This window comes from Paroedura picta, chromosome 13 (genome assembly GCF_049243985.1).
Source record: "Paroedura picta isolate Pp20150507F chromosome 13, Ppicta_v3.0, whole genome shotgun sequence".
Taxonomy (NCBI): Eukaryota; Metazoa; Chordata; class Lepidosauria; order Squamata; family Gekkonidae; genus Paroedura; species Paroedura picta.
The window spans coordinates 9,255,401-9,273,832 of NC_135381.1; the positions used below are offsets into that span (position 1 = coordinate 9,255,401).

The 18,432-nt window shown below is 46.8% G+C and overlaps 1 protein-coding gene across 5 annotated transcripts in view; it reads left to right on the top strand.

Annotated features, from left to right (window-relative positions):
- YDJC (YdjC chitooligosaccharide deacetylase homolog) overlaps positions 1–18,432 on the top strand; it is a 34,262-nt gene that overhangs the window by 11,496 nt on the left and 4,334 nt on the right. The window contains exons 1-7 of one of the 5 annotated variants that reach the window (XM_077307930.1): positions 2,748–2,881; positions 3,906–4,198; positions 6,658–6,836; positions 11,780–11,939; positions 13,469–13,568; positions 14,418–14,595; positions 16,273–17,155. In XM_077307930.1, coding sequence (XP_077164045.1) covers positions 6,673–6,836; positions 11,780–11,939; positions 13,469–13,568; positions 14,418–14,595; positions 16,273–16,621 — 951 coding nt within the window. In that variant the 5' untranslated portion in view covers positions 2,748–2,881; positions 3,906–4,198; positions 6,658–6,672 and the 3' untranslated portion in view covers positions 16,622–17,155. Of the gene's footprint in view, positions 1–1,404; positions 1,548–2,747; positions 2,882–3,905; positions 4,199–6,657; positions 6,837–11,779; positions 11,940–13,468; positions 13,569–14,417; positions 14,596–16,272; positions 17,156–18,432 lie in introns of those variants that run through there. The other 4 variants (XM_077307933.1, XM_077307932.1, XM_077307929.1 and 1 more) reach the window with 4 other exon arrangements.

Below are 18,432 nucleotides of genomic sequence, written 5' to 3' on the forward strand. Positions count from 1 at the left end.
TTTTTTTTTAATGAAAGTTGGGACTTCACCAAATGTGATATAAAGATAGATTATTTAACTGTTACTAAATTCATGACTTTAATAGAAGTCCCTAGTGACGGGAGAAATGTTAGCTGTCATGGGAGGGATAATGGGTTCTGTGTGGGCAGGACCGGAAAAAAAATCCAGCCTTTCCACAGCAGCCATTCAAGCTTAGCTGTGATCTTTCCCAAAAACTTCGTGGCCAAGCAGGTGTAGGGAAATGAGAAGAAAAGACAGGGAAACCCCAGGAGGTTCATGAATGTGCCACAATGCTGTCGGAAGAGCAGAAAAGCAACAACCTCTTCTTAACAGCACTGAACCTGGGCAGTGTGGCCAGTGTGAGGATCTCGCTCTATGGGCTGTACTGAGTGCATTATTTACTCAGCGGTCTACTCCGTGAAGAGCTGAGGGATAGGTTTACAGGTGATCTTATTACTAAACTCTCCAATGTCACAATATCGGAAAAATGTATTACTTTCTCAAAGACAGACATGCACGTAAGGATGTCTGCAGGATGGCGCTGCAGCATTAAAGGGGCTAAGAATCTCTAGAGCTAAGAATCTCTCACTGGCTATGGGTCAGTGGCAAAATGCATGTCACAGGTCTAAAGCCACACCTCCCTAGTTTGCAGGGATCTTGAACAGCAGGTGCTGGGAAAAACCTCTCTGTGCTTAAGGTGCCCGGAACTGCTACGAGACACACAGCACTAAACTAGAGGGGCTGACAATTTGATTGAGCACAGCATAAGGTAGTTCGGCGTAGGCATAGTGTCCCTCACCCCCTCCTCAGTGCTGGCCAGGTCTGCCTTCATTATCGATAGGTTGGACAATTGTAGTCAGCCTGCTGGAATGCAATGCAATTGTGTTCTTTCGGGTTTCCAAAAGCCAGTTGTTGTTGTTTTTTTAAATAAAACCATTCACAAAGAAGTATGCAGCCAGGTGGCATTCTTCCCATCATTGTGCCAAGGTTTATTGAATGAGGCAAGAAATTCAGGTTTCTTCAGGCATGTACTGTGGAAAACAGCTTTGTCTGTTGATATGGTGTGTGTGCATAATTTCCCTTACTGCCCTAAAATCCGGTTATCCACTAAAAGGAGTGGCAAAACTCACTTAGAAACAGTGCAGTTTGCAAAATAGGCTTTGCAGGTGAGCTATTTTCTCCACAACTGCTCTGATCTAACTAAATTCCAGAGGACTCCGGAACAAGTGCAGAGTGTCGGCCTTCTGTGCAATGCTGCCATCTAGAGGCACAAATAGAAAAAAAGCTTTATTGGGTGTGGGAAAAGCCAATTAAATTTGATACTTGGTAGAATTTGTGTGTCTGTCTTGTGCTACACAAATAGTGATGCCCACCGTTGTTGTTTGTTGAATGCTCCTCCACTAGGTCTTCAGTGCCCTCCTCAGGGACCCCAAACCCCAGGATGAGGGGCCAGGATGAAGGACCAGGCTCGAGAGCTTCTGCAGGAAATTCCATTCCCGCCGCCCCAGCCATCAGGCAGAGCTGCATGCCACCTCCTCACCCACCAGGTGTGTGATCATAATCTTAATAGACTCTACTGCAGGAGTCTGCAGCCATTTTTGAGCCTGCAGGCACCTTTGGAATTCTGACATTGGGCGTGGCCACAGCCACAAAATGGCCGCCGCACAATCCCTGCTGCAGGAGGCAGAGCCAGCCAGGCAGTGGCTGCCACAGCTAAGCTTCACTCGCACCGTTAAGATCCCTGAGCTGGGACGGCAGCTGCATAGAAACCTTTAGAGCCCATCAAATGTCCAGTGGCCTGTCAGAAGCCATGTTGGGTAGAACCTCCAACTGGGCCCACCCACTTTCTAAAATCACTTGGCGAGCTCCAGGAAAGGTGTAAGTGGGCACTATCCTAGACAATCCTGATCTATTCTGTCCCATTACGTTCTACGTCTCACCTATGAAGAAGAGGAGCAAGTTTTGGGTCTTCTACTTTTCTCTACCCAAATCAAATGTATTTAATACAGCACTGCGGTCAGATAAAACAGATGGCAAAAAAAATATTTCACAGCAGAAATTGCATAATCAGGGAACCAATACAAAATTTAAAATATTTAAAATTGCATAATTGATAGGTACATTATAAAAAATGCAAGGTAAAATTCCTCTAAAACGCCTTTACTTAGGCTTCAGTTGTCTTTCCCGTGTGCTAAGCACATGAACACAAAATTTGGCCCCAACTATTCCACAGGAGAAATTTGACTGCCACCCACTATGTGATCTATTCCCACTCCTATACTAGATTTCGGGCAGGGGGGGTAGCGGGTTGTAGACCGCCACTGTTTTAAAAAAGTTTTTAGGAGTCTGTTATTGTATACAGATGGATATCTATTATTGTTTCAATGGGGCTTTTAATGCGGACAATGGTATGAGTCAGTTATGGGAGTGGCAGGCAATAAGTCCAATAAACAAACAAACAAACAAATACATACATACAGGCTAACCAGTATTTAACTAGGGTTGACCAGTAGGACTCCCTCCTCTGCCCCATCTGGGCTCGCTCAACTCGTGGGGGATGGGAGTAGGGGTGTACAACGCACCACAGTCCCCCTTCCAATGCACCCATTTTCTCCAGGGGAACTCATCTCCACAGCTTGGAGACGAGCTGCAGTTCCGGGGGATCCCCAGTGGCAAACCGGGAGAACTGCATGCGCCTGTCATTCCGAATTTCTAACCTTTCCCTCCCGCGGCCGCTGAGCTTGTGCGCCTCTGAGCCACCGGGGGGCGCCGGCGTCTCGCCTCGCTGCGCCCGCCTCCCCCTCCCGGCTGCAGACCCGGCCGGCGGTGCCACCGGGCAATGGATGCGGCTGTGCGTGCGCCCGGAGCTCTTCCACGATGGGTGAGCGCGAAGGGCCTTCTGCGCGGCGGAGGGGAGCCCTGCGCGTGGGGCGCGGGGTGGGCGGTGGGTGGGATCCTCCAGGCGGAGATCCGCGGCCTCCCCCGCACCTCCGCGCCTGCCGACGGCCTGAGCCAAGCCGCGCCAGCTTTGCTGGCAACCCGGGGAAGGAGCCGGTTCCCCGGCGGCCCTTGGCTCCCGCGGGGAAGGTCTTCCAAGGCGATGCATGAGGAAGGGCGCCGGGGGATGGCGCGCAGGGGTGGAGTGGGGGGCTCCTGTGGCCGGCGCTTCCCTTCCCTTCCCTTCCTGCTTCCATGTTGCGGGGCCAGAGAGGCAGTCCAGGCCGGCGTCTGCAACACGTCGCGGCTGGAATGTGGCTGCGAAGCGGGGCGAGCAGGGAGGGGTCCAAAAGGCACGGGGATCAAGTTGCACGGGGGGGGGGGGGGTGTGTGGTCTCGCCTCGCTTCCCAGGCCCTGAAGCCGCCCCCTTGTTGGAACCAGGAAGCCGGCTCTCTCCGTGCCCACCTTGCAGGGCTCGCGTTGCGCTTCCCGAGCTGACTTTGTTCTTGGGCGCGGAGGTTTCGCCTGCGCGCCTGCGGTTTGCCTGCAAGTCTGGTTCAAGCGCCTGGGTTCCCCCCCCCCCCCGCCCTTACCCCGGGGATGGGAGCTTCATTCGAGGCTTCCTTCGCCCTGTGCTCCGTGTCAATATCTTATGTTTCTTTCTGAGAAGGAGGGGGGGGGGGGAATTAGATATGATGCAGCTAGGATCTTTTTAAAAGTCTGTATTGCAGTGGTTCTCAACCTTCCTAATGTCGCGACCCTTTAATATAAATCCTCCTGTTGTGGTAACCCCCAGCCAAGGAATTATGCAAGTGTTCTTTCGCAGAAATTAAACCGAAACTGACCAATGGCATGAAGATCCATTGTTCAGGATTGTATATAAATTGTTTTTTTTTTCCTGGGGTTTCTCAGTTCAGTTCTGCCTCTTGACCCACCATGCCCATCTCGCTCTTTTCCGCTGCTCCAGACAGGCAAACCCTCTATCTCGATCTACCCCGCAAGGCTGTTGTGTGGATGGCAACATGGCCCCGCCAAGCTGCTTGCCCTGCTGTGACCCCTGTGAAAGGGTCGTTTGACCCCCAGGTTGAGAACCACTGCTGTATCGGGAACCAGAATTTAATTCAGAGCCACTCCCCACACCTGATTTCTGCTCCTAATTTGCATGCCTGACCCTTGCATGCATTACCCTGCTGAAGACGGAGGGGAAAAAGAAACAACAAAAAGCACACACACAGAAGAAATCGGTGCAGTCTAATACAGGTGAGTGGGAATGCTTTCCCATAAAAATGTGAGAGACAGCAACAGAACGGAGTGGCTTTAATTATTATTAAAATGCTTTAATAATTACTAAAATTCTGTTAGAACACAGAATATCTGTCCTTTCTTCCTGGAGCAGACGATGGCATACATGGTTCTCCCTCTTTTTAGCTTTATCACATTGGACGAGGGCAACTGGCACAGGGCCAGCTTGATGGCAGAGCTGATTCTCTGATTTGTCAGGGATTTGGGCAGATTTAGGGGGCAGGAAGGGATGAGCCACTGTTTGGCTCTTGTGACCCTTTCTTTTATACTCAAGATAATGCTGAGCGCCCACTTTAGGATCAGGAAGGAATTTTCTTCCAGGCTGAATTGGCCCAGGGATCCTGGAGGGGTTTTGCCTTCCTCTGGGCATAGAGCAGGGGCCATTGGATATGTGTGTGTGTGTGTGTGTTTTGGGGGGGAGTAGCAGTGAATTTGCTGCATTGTGCAGGAGTTTGGACTAGATGACCCTCAAGGTCCCTTCTGTATTCTGCACGATTGCACCACTTCTGGGGTTTCTTGAAGCCTGAAGAATGTTTCCAGGGGTTTCTCAAAGGCAAAAAAGTTGAGAAAGGCTGACAGATGGAAGGCCAAGGCTTCTTTTCCTGAGGCAGGCAGTGACAAACCACCTCTGTTCATCTCTTGCCTTGAAAACTCTACAGGGTCTCAATAAATTGGCACTTTGGATGAGCGATAGGGATGTGAGTGTCCTGCATAGTGCAGCGGGCTGGACTAGATGACCCATGAGGTCCCATCCAACTCTATGATTCTATGATCACACAGCCGGCTGTTTTGCTGCTCCGTCTGAGATATGGCTCTATAGACTAATAATCAGCAGTCACTTTAAATCTGCCTGCTTCCCCTTATACCTTCAAGTACCTTTACAAAGAGCTCAATATATTAAAAAGCAAAACAAACAAACCACCCTACACTAGAATATTGGATTAGTCTATTTCCTTCTCTGGTTCATTCATTCCTCATTCTAATTTTTTTTCTGAATGCCCAAGCAGTTTGCAAAAAAAAAAAAAAAAAACCCATAGGTGTAGCTCAGCCCCCCCCTCCCCCACTCCATGACATGGCACATCCTGTTTGCTTGCCTCATACCTAGGGAAGCTCCTCCCCTGGTCATGTCTGTCACTGAGAAAGGAAGAGCCGTTTTCTGAAGGACAAGCAGATAGAGGAGAAGGGGCAGGGATCCTCTGCTATCTTTGCAAGGGTCTTTCTCAGGCCAACATGACCGGGATGTGTGTGTGTGTGATATTTAGCCCAAATCTGGCTTCATGTTGAGAGCTCAGAAGGCACCGGACACACATCCTTTCTCACTTGGACGGGACTGGATTGTGTGACAAGAAGATGGCTGGACTCTGGCACATTTGGGCCTGTTTGAATTGCAGCTATTCCCCAAAGACGATTTGGAAAATATATTGGTGGGGAAATTAGGGCTCCCAGGCCCACTTCCCTAAGTTGCTTTGTTTGCTAACACTTTTTCAAAATCTGTTCGGGAGCTCAGATTTATGTTTCTGTTAGGTAAGATGAGAGAGCATTGGTGAGAACTGTCCTTGTTAGAGACAATTTGGACAGTGACCTTGTAAAAGAGCACCTCGGAGCCCGTCAAGATTTCCAGGGTATAAGAAAAGTTCCCTTATTAAGAGAGCTTTGTACTTAGACTGGGGTTTGAATCTCTAATCTGTCATGGAGGTCGCTGGGTGAGTGAGGAAGTAGCGCTCTGTCAGCCTAGCCTTCCTGTTTTGTTTTGGGTATTTTTTTTGTAAGAAGAAAACAGAGGAGGTAGGATACCATGTATGCCACCCTGAGCTCTTCGGAAGAAAGGAAAGCTACAATTATAGCCCCTTTCAGCCTTTACCTGTGTCTGTTCCGTGCACCCTGGAGCCGATCCCTGCTCCCCCATGCAACTGGGGGAGCAGGGACTTTGCCGAAGCAGTACAGGCCTCATGAAGCTTGTTAGGGTGGCAGAGAAATCGTTACTTCCTCGCCTGCGAGAAACTGGCAGGCCTGCCCGCTTAGAACCTCTCACACAGTTAACAAGTTGTAGGATGATTTCGAACCCATCGACCTTTTAATCTCTGGGGGAAGAATGCTCTGGGTGTAATCCTTTTGAATAACTGCATGTGTGGCCACACCTTCCTTTCTCTCCTTGAACAGCAAAGTAAACTCACACTGAACTCAAGGGAGACGGGGCAGGCCCAGCCCAGGTGAGCCAGGCAATTATGAGAACACACAAACCCAACATTAGCGATGCTCCGTAGCATGGGGTTACGAAAGGCTGGATGGCAACAACCGGAGCAACAGCTGTAACCGGAGCTGACTCACGCTTTGATTCAGGAGCAGTCGTTTCCTGCAGTTCTGAGCCCTCTGGATTGATTTGCTCTTCGGTCTTCTCTTTTTTGATCTCTTGCTAGGGCTGACGCTTAAGGATGCCCAAGGCTAATGTGAAGCTTATAGTAACCGGAGATGACTTTGGCTACTGCCCAAGGAGAAACCAAGGCATTGCGGAGTGTTTCCTCGCAGGCGCTGTTTCCAATGTCTCCCTTCTGGTCAACGGCAGCGCCGTCTTTGATGCAGTACAACTGGCAAGGAGGTGAGACTCCCTATTATAATCACTTTTTGTGGTTAGCTGTGCCCAAACCATGCCCCCCCCCCCCCCCGTGAAAGCAGGAACCCCAGGCCAACCACAGACAAGGCAGAGGAAACTGGAAAAATACAGAGAAATATGGACGAAGGAAGGAAGGAAAGAAGGAAAGAAGGAAGGAAGGAAGGAAAGAAGGAAAGAAGGAAGGAAGGAAATGAATTTTCTTGAAAATTGTGTATGCTTCTGAAGTCAAATCATTTTGAGAGTTAGTTAAAGGAAGTAGAGGGGAAATTGACCTGATAAAGTCTTTGGAAACCTATAGGATGCTGGAGTAGGTGATTTAAAGCAGGGGTAGTCAACCTGTGGTCCTCCAGAGGTCCATGGACTACAATTTCCACGAGAATTCCATGGGAATTGTAGTCCATGGACCTCTGGAGGACCACAGGTTGACTACCCCTGATTTAAAGGGCGGGGAGTAGAGTAGCCAGCTTTGGGTTGGGAAATACCTGGAGATTTTGGAGGGTGGAACAGGGGGAGGGCAGGATTTGGGAAGGGGAAGGACCTCAGTAGAAGGTCATGCTATAGAGTCCACCCTCCGAAGTAGCCATTTCTCCAAGGAGTCTAGTATTGATTGTCGGGAGATCATTTGTGATATTAGGGGATCTCCAGGTGTCAACAACCCTGTGAGATCGGGGAGGCGAGAGTGTGTGACTGAAGATTGTATCCTACATGACATTGGACTGGAGGGGCCAAAACTCAAGTCCAGGTGTGTTAGTTGATCCTAAAAAGCAATCACCTATGGCTACAAGGTAGTTGTGAGGATATGAAGAACTGAGAAGCTCCAAAGTTCTTGGAAGAAGCACCAGATGAAGGCATGATGGCTTCAGCTTGCAAGTAATTGTTTATGGCCGGGGCTCAATGCTCACCCTGTGCAGATGCCATTTTACAACTTTGTGGCTTTGTGTTAGCTTTGCCCTCCAGGAAACTGCATTCAGAAGGGAAGTGAATGTGGTTACAGCTGGGTGGAGACACGTTCTTTCAAGGGCACTTTAGACATTTGCTGCAATCCAAAGCGCTCCTGGCAGAGAGCAGGGTCATATGGGCTTTACTCTGGAGCAAGCCTTTTTGAGTTCTCGACATGGCGAAAAGCTGGACGTAAATGAAGTAAATAAAAATAAATATGCACAGGAGAATTCCGATTTCAAGCAATATTTATGTGATGCTCAGCCAGCGACTAACATTTGCTTTTCTTTAAAAGAAAGGTTAATTTTGGAAATGAAACATGGAGAGATTCTTTGCACAAAAGAACTTGAAGGCGTGGTGATTGCATAGGGTTAGTTCAGGCAGACTACTCTCTGTCCTCCAGACAGTCATTTGGAACGGTCATGAAACGCCGCATCCTCACATGGTCCTTCTACTGTTCTCTCGCTCTCTGCAATTACTTCTTTCCTTCCCTGGCTGAATCTGCACAGAGCTTTTATTCCAGTCCCAGGTCAAATTGGTCCCTGCCATCTACATTTAATGTGATTAACATTTTGATTTTGGGTGAATTAAATTTTCCCTCTGTAACAAGCAGGATTGATCCAGAGTGACCCTACCTTTTCCCCATAATATACTGGAGTGGGTATTTGAAAAATCTGCATGAGTAAAGGTGCAGCTCTCTGATTTTCCTGAATCTAAATTGCTGCCTTGAGCCTCCAACACTGTAGAAAAGCCCTGATTGGCCAGGGAGTCAGTTCAAAGGCTTCCTTGTTCCCAGGTTGCAAGTCTTCCCTTGAAGGGGAAGCCCTAACTTCTCTCGGCAGAGATTTTCCTCTTGGATTTATTCCCTCTGCTGTCTCCCAATTCCCCCCCCCCCCATCAAGAAAAGAAAGAGGCTCCTGCTGCGCTTGGCTCCCCCCCTTGTAAGCTTCCCCAATCACACGCAGAACACTTTCTGTTTCACTGGGGAAGACCCGAGTTCAAATCGATCTGAATTCAGTAGGATCCACAATGGAATCAACAAAGTAAGTGCAGAATCGGTGCCTGTCTCTTAGCAAACCAACATGTGCCATTATAGTGAACTGGAGAAACGGGCAACCGTACTTACAAGTTCCCGTATTGTGGTAAATGACTGTTTCTCTAGAAACAGGAAGCAGTGACTGTGTCAGATGGAACGGAAAGCCAGCGAGCCCCAACCCGTTGGCATTCATCATTCAAACTGTGGCATTTAGCGTTCAGAATTTGAGGGCAAAGGAAAGAACTGGGGATATAAATCATACTTATTTCTGTTTCATGATTCCTGTAGTGCTGCATTTTTTTTTAAAGGAGCACACAAAATAGAAAAAATCCAAAGTGAGAGCCATTTTAATCTCATGCAACCAAAATAGCAAAGAGCCACACAACCCCTTAAAGTTGCAGTTTCTTCAGGTGATGGGTATGGCTCACAAAATGTTAAGCCACAGTAAATGTGCAAATTTTTAAAGAGCCACGTGACCCTTGGCTACATAAAACATATGCCATTCCTTCCTTCCTTTACTGATGTGCCATAGAAGAGTTTAAGCCCCAAGCATCAGCTTCTGTTGCCGGAATTTCCAGGGTTTTTTTGTTGTTGTTGTTGTTGCTTTGGAGTGATCGAAGTCACCTGACCTAATTTCTGATGACGTACTCATCTGTGTTTGGAAACTAGGCCATTTGACTGGAGCTTGAAATGGCTTCTCTAAATCCAGGTCAGAGTATTTTTACCAGCAGCTTCACAGACTATTCTGTCATCAGTTCTAGGCAATCTTGAGAACCCAGACCCGCCGTGACTTTCAGTTCTTACCTTTGGAATGGAAGGCAGGGGCTTGATTTCCTTTCAAAGCATATTTGAGCATATGGGAAGGGTCTCCTGAAGAAATAAGCCCAGTGACAATCTTTGCAGCTTATTTTCTTTGAACACCTGGCTGTTTGCAGTTCCAGCTAACAGATATGCCTGCAGGTAATCTCTTTGAATGAAAGATCGTGCTCAGGCAGAAAGACCTGCAGGCCCATTCATTTTGTATTAGGGCTCCGATTGGGGTCAGTCTTTTTGCTTGATGCTGCAATAAAGAGAGCTCTCGGTTGCTGGCATCTTTATGCTTGGCACCTTTAGTCCTATAAATGACCTCAGCTTGTTAGAATTTGATCAGAAACATTATTTAGTAAAGCTGTCAAACGGAGAGCTTAGTAAATGAATGTTCCGCTTCAACTGACTGGAAAAAGGATTGGCATGGATTTATTTGAATCACACGATGGCGGAAACAAACATAGTTTTCTGCGGTGGAAGATGAGCGACTGAGAAAGAGAGTGCTACTGAGTTGGAATCCATGTGCAAGTTTGATTGTCAGGCTTGGACTGAACAGGAACTGTGAGAAGTTAACGGGTTGCAGAGAGTAATCGATTTGTGCACACTTTTCGTCTTGCTTTAAATAGTGCTAAGCATTCACACTGGTTTTTCAAGCGTTCAAAGCACTTCACATGTATTTTCCCATAGTTGCAGGGACTCTGCTGGATTGACAAGTATTATTACCCCCATATTTCAGATTGGGGGTTCAGCGTTACTTGCTTTAGAACTCCTCATAAGACCATGACAGAGGTTAGATTTGAACCAGGAACTTCTAGATTTGTAGCTCTCTCTCTCTCTCTTTTTAAATTTCTGATGTTCATTTGCTTTATCACTGATTCCTTTTTTTTAATAGATTTTTTTTATTTTTATATATACAGAAAATAAAAGAAATGTATTTTGATTACAGTATGCTCCCACCCCTCGACCTACCGTAGTCCCTTTTCTTTGCTTGCTCCAAGCTTCATTTGGCAAGATAGTCCAAGTAGAAGCTCCACTGCTCCTGGAATTCTTCCCTTGGTCTTTTGTTGACTATAGAAGTAAGCTTTGTCATTTTTGCTGGTTTGTTTCAGCAAGTTTGTCCAACCATAAGTCAATAGTTGGGATCTCCTGTGATTTCCAGTTCTTAGCCAGAACTAGTCTTGTTGCCATCGTGGCATAAAAGAAGAAAATTCTAGCGTGTGAAGGGAGTAGTTCTGGACACAAATGTAACAACATATATTCAGTTTTCAAACATCTCTTCCAAAACAGCATGTACCCAAAATCTGTACACTTTCCCACGTCTCCACCGCACGTGAAAGAGCCCTCCTTATCATGACATTTCCAGCACATATTGTTAAAGCCCTTAGACATCTTAGCCATTACTTTAGGTGTTACATACCATCTGTAAAACATCTTATACCAGTTTTCTCTTAATATCTGGCTGTTTGTTAACTTAGGCACTTTAACCCATATACGTTCCCATGTTTCCAAGGTGACATTAAATCCAATATTATCACTGATTTCATTGGCCTGCTTCTGATGCTTTGATAAACTTTCGGTTCCTTTGTTTTGGCTTGGATTATTTATTGACTCTTCTGGCTGAACAGCTGATTTGGTATTTTTTTGTCTTGAATGTTTCATGTTTGTCATTTATATTTAAAATGGTGATGCCATAAGCTGCTCCCAGTGGGGATTTGAACCCAGCTCTCCTCAGTCCTAGTCCAAAACTTTTACCATTCCATTCGTACACTGTTATATGACATACCTAAGACGCCATGCAGTACGCTGCCTGTTAGTTCACATATCGCTACTGCTGAGGTCTGAATTGTTGGTAGCATAATGCTGGCTAACTATATATCTTTAGGATAACTGTTAACCTGAGAAGTCTTGCACTTGGAAGACAGGCAGCTGCAGAGTGAATGCATACAGCATACAAAAGGCGGAGGAGAAAATTCATGGATCCTTGGCACGGGATTTGGGGAGTATGATGTGCTCCCGTAAGATTTAAGATCCAGTGATCTTTTCATGGCCAAATATCCAACAGAATCCTCCTGAATCCATCTCACTGTGCTGTTCATTGGTGAAACTAGGAGAAGTTAATGGGTGCTTTTAAATATTTATTCTCTAGGTATCACATTCCGATAGGACTTCATGCCAACCTGTCCGAAGGCTCACCTGTTTGCCCAGCACTGAAAGAGGGATCATCGCTACTCAACAAAGAAGGCGCCTTCCATGGAAAGATGGGGATCAGGACCGCGTTAGCGGAAGGTCTCCTTAAGATGTCTGAGGTGGGAGGAAGAAAGAGATGCTGTTATCCTTTCCAGTCAATTGGAGAGAGAGATCACCTGTAGTTTATTGTCATGTGTAGTTGGGGAAGGAGGCAGGCTGGAAGCTGATAGGCCAGAGATGGGTACACATGGTGGAAGGAGTAGAGCAGCCTTTCTCAATTTTCTACCATTGAGAAACACCTGAAATATTCTTCAGGCTTTGAGAAATATCAAATTACAACTAGCAGAGATGTTCTACCTCTGTTATGGTGTTATCTCTGCTGTCAGGGAAGTGGACAACCAGCGTAATAATAATGAGAATGGACCCAAGGAGTAGCATGGGCAGATGCTATCTCCCAACTTTATGCTAGCTGGGAGATTCATTCTGGGTTCCCGGCCCTTGAATGTGAGTGATTGGCAGATGTCAATTGGATATTCAGATTGTAAGTTTGAACACAGATTCAGCTGCTTCCCATCGCAGTTCTTGTTTAATAGCAAACTTCTATCTAAGGGAGATTCTATTATCCAGAATCTTGTATTTTAACATCTTGGGTACACAGCTGTTTTGGAAGGTCATTACAAGAAAGACAATGTCCTTGTAAAAGCAGAGAGTTAGGAACCAGAGACCACTGTTTGCTTTAAAAAGGTAAAGGTATCCCCTGTACAAACACTGGGTCATTTCTGACCCTTGGGATGACGCCCTCCAGCGTTTTCATGGCAGACTCAATACAGGGTGGTTTGCCAGTGCCTTCCCCAGTCATCACCGTTTACCCCCTAGCAAGCTGGATACTCATTTTACCGACCTCGGAAGGATGGAAGGCTGAGTCAACCTTGAGCCGGCTGCTGGGATCGAACTCCCAGCCTCATGGGCAGAGTTTTCAGACTACATTTCTGCTGCCTTACCACTCTGTGCCACAAGAGGCTCTTGCACTGTTTGCTTTACTTTCCCACTTATATGATTTGAGGCAAATCTTTACAACCTACTCTAGATATATATCCAGACCTGCCAACAAAGCAGGTGACAAAGAAGCCGTTAAGTGACAGAAGAAGCTGTACAACCGTCTACATATTATTAAATTTTGTGCTGCCACCACTAAGATACATAGCCCCGCTAAAGGTTCAGTAAGCACTTTCCTTTTATTATTTATTTATTTATTTAATTTATATACCGCCCTCGCCAAAGGCTCAGGGCAGTTTACAGGGAACAGGAAGAGATACAGATAAGATATGGTAACAGGTGATAACAGTAATAACATTATTATTTTACACAGATTTTAGACTGTGTGGTTGTATTTCTGGATCGGATCAGATTTCAAAATAATCTTGGGTGCATCATATGTGAGAACTTCCCAAAGCGTGGTGGCCTTGAGCTGGTCTTAAGTGACGCAGGTCAGTCTGAGAGAGCCGGCCCAAAGAATGCTCTTCAACAGGAAGAGCCAGTCCAGCACGAATGTCAGAAATAAACCGATGAGCACCATCCAGAAGTCTGCGGGTAGGAACTGTTGTTTGCACTGGTCCACCATTCCCCAGCATTCCTTCTTTTTTTTTAGGTGAAGCAGGAGCTGATAGCACAAGTTGAATTGTTCTGCGAACTCACAGGCCATCTGCCTCATCACATGGATGGACACCAGCATGTTCATGTTCTTCCAGGTAGGGTCGTCTTTATGCCAGTCTACCTAGACCTTCTTTTACTCATCACAATGGAGTCAGCTTTGTTCACCTGGCTTATTTTCTAGGATAACCTTTAACCCAAAGAAATATTGCCCTTTTGCCTTTTAAAAGGGGGTGGGGGCGGAATCTGGGCCCAGTTCTTCTAAAATCCACCTGTCTAGTTTGGCCCTGCCTCTCTCAAGATTTCATACAAGGAGAAGTATTGCAAAGCCTGCTCCCTGCCCCCACCCCTGTGTACAAAGCTCAGCTGAGGTGATCCAGCAGCTCCTTGGGAGATTGGCCTTTGTTTTTCTCTCTCACACACAAGTTAGGACTCTAAACAAGGGATTAAGTTGCACTTCACAGCTGCAGTTCAAGAAGGGGAAGAAGATGCTGCTTCTTATATGCCGCTTTTCCCTACCCGAAGGAATCTCAAAGCAGCTTACAGTCACCTTCCCTTTCCTCTCCCCACAACAGACACCTTGTGAGGGAGGGGAGGTGAGGCTGACAGAGCCCTGGTATTTCTGCTCGGTCAGTATAGCTTTCTCAGTGCACAGGGTCACCCAGCTGGCTGCATGTGGGGGAGAAGGGAATCAAACCTGGCTCGCCAGATTAGAAGTCCGCACTCCTAACCACTACACCACGCTGGCTGTAGGACTGCACTGTGATGCAAGAGGTCCCTGGTTACAATCTCACCTTTGGCCACCATCTTATCAGGCAGGCTGCCTCCCACCCACCCCTGGCTGCAGTAATATTGGTCTTCCTTTTGTGAGGAAGTGAGGTGCTTTGAAATCTAAAAGCTCTATCTAAATGCTTGGTGTTGTTGTTGTTGTTATAATTGTCTTGCAGAGATCAGACATGTGTTTGCACAGGTGCTAGCGGAATATGGAATCAGACATACTCGTGTCCCTATAGAGCCAGACCTTCCCCACTGCAGCTGGATAGATCCACGCTTAATGGAGTTTTACCTGGGTGTGGAAAAGGATTCACTTGACACGGTGGATGTTTTCACGAAGCACGGGATAAGGTGAGGACCCCGGTTCTTTGGAAATACCTCTGATCCTCACCAGTTCTTCAACATCCTTCCCCCGCCCCTTAAATTGAATAGATCTCTCGTTTTCATCAGAAGTTTTATGGTGGAATGTTTGGCAGAGAAAACACATTTATCCCCTTTGAGCCCAGCTAGAGAACAGCACAGGTGATTGGCTATTTCATTCTTTCTCAATTAGCAGTCTGTTCTCCCCTCCCCCCCCTTTTTTTTGAATGGTTGGCAGTATTAGACATTAGACATGCCTCAATGATGTTATACCTGAAGGCCGGTTCAACCAGAACTCCCAGCAACGCCCCTTTCATCTTTGTGGGTTCTGTGCAGTCCCACATGGGTTCTGCGGAATCCAGGCCTGCTTCGGAGATATAACCAGCCAACATAAGCTCAAAAAAGACTCCCAAGAGTGCCAGCCCCTCCCCTCACAGAGTGACTTTCCCGCCCAAAGTCACGTGATGTGGGAGGAGCTAGCACTCTTCCCTCAGTCCTTTCTTTGCCGCTGGTGGAGAAGGACGCTAGCCAACTAGCTCTTGATAGATCACCTCAGGTGAGATATTTGAATAAAAAAGGAAGAAAACGATATTTTCTGAGGTAGAATATGGCACTATTCAAGAAGTGTGATCAATGTGGTTCGAAGATGGCGAAGTCTGATAACCACACTTCGTGCCTGCTCTGCTTGGGTGAGGGGCATTCAGTGAACAGCTGTCCCTCTTGTAAAAAGCTGACACCCAAGACCCGGGATGAACGGGCCAGACACCTAAAAGCGGCGTTGTGGGAGAAATCTTTGAGACCGCCACAGGATCAAAGGCCTTCTCCTTCGGCTGAAGGAGTTTCTGAGACTGGAGGGCAGGTTTCTAACCCCTCTAAGAAAAAGAAGAAGAGGGCAGTTCCCCCCTCTAGAGGGGATACAAGTTCTGCGGAATCGCAGGCCTGCCACGGAGAGGAACTCGCAAGCTTTTATACATATAAAATTCTAGAAGCTCCCAAGAGTGCTCACCCCTCCCCTACAGAGGGTGACTTTCCCGCCCAAAGTCACATGATATGGGAGGGGTTAGCACTCTCCCCTCAATTCTCCTTCCTGCCGCCGGAACAGGCAAGTCAATCCATTATCAGCGGCCCACTGCGGGGAAGGAGGGAGGGTTGTGTGACTGCACAGAAGACCACTCGATGAACAACAGTTACAGGTAAGTGCAACCCTGTTTATTATTATTATTATTTATTATTCAGACTGAAGTAGCTCACCATTAGCCACTGTGAACGGTGGGCAATAAATCAAATAATTAAAGTAGTAATAATAATAATTTGATGTATTGCCCACTATTCCCAGTGGCTCATGGCAGGCTACTTCAGTCTGAATAAAACCCCGTTAAAACCCCAGACATAAAACATCACAATTCGACGAACATAATCTAGATGAGAAGGACCTATCCAAAACCTACAAAAACCTATCCCTTCTCCCAATACTAACTCATAGGGAGGTGGGAAGAGGGGGCAGATGGAACCACAGCCACCATACACACACTATCCTGGAGGGGGGCCAAACAGATCTTTCTCATTGCACCAGCCTCAACCTGGTGGAATAATTCCGTTTTGCGGGCCCTGCAGAACACCGGAAGCTCCCGCTTTCTTGTTTAACATTCGCCCTTCTTTCCTTTGCAGGTGGCCAGATATATATATAGGCTTGAGCACCATGGGGAAAAATATGTCCGTTAGCAACATCCTCAGAGCCATCGATCATGCTACTCAAGATTTCCTGGCTAAGACCGATTCCTCCGTTCCTTTGAGTTCAGTCTCGTGCCCGGACCAAGAAATCAGAACTGTCACAATTGAGCTGATGACGCACCCCGGATACCCCAGCGTTCCACCAGTGGGGGGCTGTGGCGAGGGACCCGATGATTTCTCTCAGTCATGGGAACGTTTACACGAACTCGAGACACTGAAGAACCTGGAGCTGCAGAGCCAGTACAAAACGAGGAACATTCAGCTGTGTGCTTTTGAAGACCTCTAAAAAAGAATGGGTGGAGAACGATCCTTCAGTTTTTACTAGAGAGGCAGGGCTGGATTCAGTGTGATGCTACGTAAATGGCAGATGGAAGACCCTGCACAAGTGGAAATCCTGGAGGAGAATTTGCTATGATGGAGTGTGCGGTCAATCTGTTTGTTGTAGCTCTTGAGCTCTCCTCGCAAAAACGGGGATTACTGCCTGTGATTCTGCAAGAGGAAATTTGAAAACGTAGGCAGGGGGACCTGCTTAAAAATCCGTCATCCATAAAATGGAAGATTTTAGATGCAGGAAAGGAGGAGGAGAAGCAAGGTGTGGTTTTCATGGGTCTGTCATGTTGGACTTGCCTCTCTTGTGGGCACAAAAGATCCTGCTGGTTTTGGGGTTGGAGATTTTGAATCGGAATATTACATTTCTACAACCTGCAGAGTGGTCCAATGAGTGGGAATTCTGAAGTAGGGCAGGGCTACATGCACACTGAAAAAGCAGAATTCTGTACCAAGATGACACAGCTTCCATGCCAATAAAAGCTGAATTCTACCCCCTGTATGCACAGTTGTCTGTAGTCCCTAGAGTATTGCCCCTGGTGCATTGCTGCCACTTCCAGGTTGCACTGGAAGTTGAGTTGTTGTGCAAAGAAGATGAACCCCTCCCCCACCAGTTTCTGCCTGCCAACCAAGTTGCTCTGTGATAGCAAGATATAGCTACCAGGTGAACCTTCAAAGAAGGAAATGCTAGGCCTTTTGTTTTCAGGTGTAATAATTAATCAATTATCTGTATCAGGGCACCTCCCAATGACTTCTTGTCTACACTACATGAGAGAGAAAACTGCCTCCACTTACACATATAGGATTTCCTAGTGTTAACCTTGTGTGACTGTCATGAATTCTGTTGAAAATATGAAGTCTCTGGTCTGAAGCCTCCAAGTGCCTGGTTGATGTTGATTATATCTGGTAGACTTGGTAAGGGAAGGATCTGGCCCTGAAAGACCACCATAAGGATGAGATACATATTTGGTGAGGCCAAAAGGATTCTACCAGAATCGTGTTTGATCTCTCCTTGGCTTTCTCTATGACCCCAAAAAGGCATAGGAATAAAGGAACACTTAAAACAGGGCTCCCTGCCAACACAGCTGTAAACGCATCCTCTAGAGCAGAGGTAGTCAACATGTGGTCCTCCAGATGTTCATAGACTACAATTCCCATGAGCCCCTGCCAGCAAATGCTCATGAGAATTGTAGTCCATGGACATCTGGAGGACCACAGGTTAACTACCACTGCTCTGGAGAACCAATTACTACGCCTGCTCAGGAACAGAACCTTACTGTGATGTCCCATGCACAAGTAGCTTCATGACAAAGTTCTCTGTACCCCCATTGCTTATTTAAATAAAACACTGCAACTATGTTGTCCATCTGAACAAGAACAGAGCAGTTCTGAAGGACATCTCAGCAAGAACTAAGGGTAAAACAAACTGCTCATAATTTAATAATAGTAACAATAATATTTTAGTATTCTGCCCTTCCAGTGCTCAGGGCAGCTTACCACCTTAAAAACATAGACAAGGTTAAAACATGACCATTTCTACCAGTCATGCCCTTGACCAAGTCCCCAGATGGGGGAGGTTTGGCAGGAGATCTTCCATCTCTTCTCCTTTCTCCCCTACTACTGTTAATATGCAGTTGCTTCTCATCTTCTAATCAAGTACCTCTAGCTCACAATCCCGCACAGCAGGCACCCCAACCCAAGAGTGAAATCTCTGTAGTGAAGATTACCTCATGTTGAAATCCCCCAGGATAAATGATCTACAGAAGACCA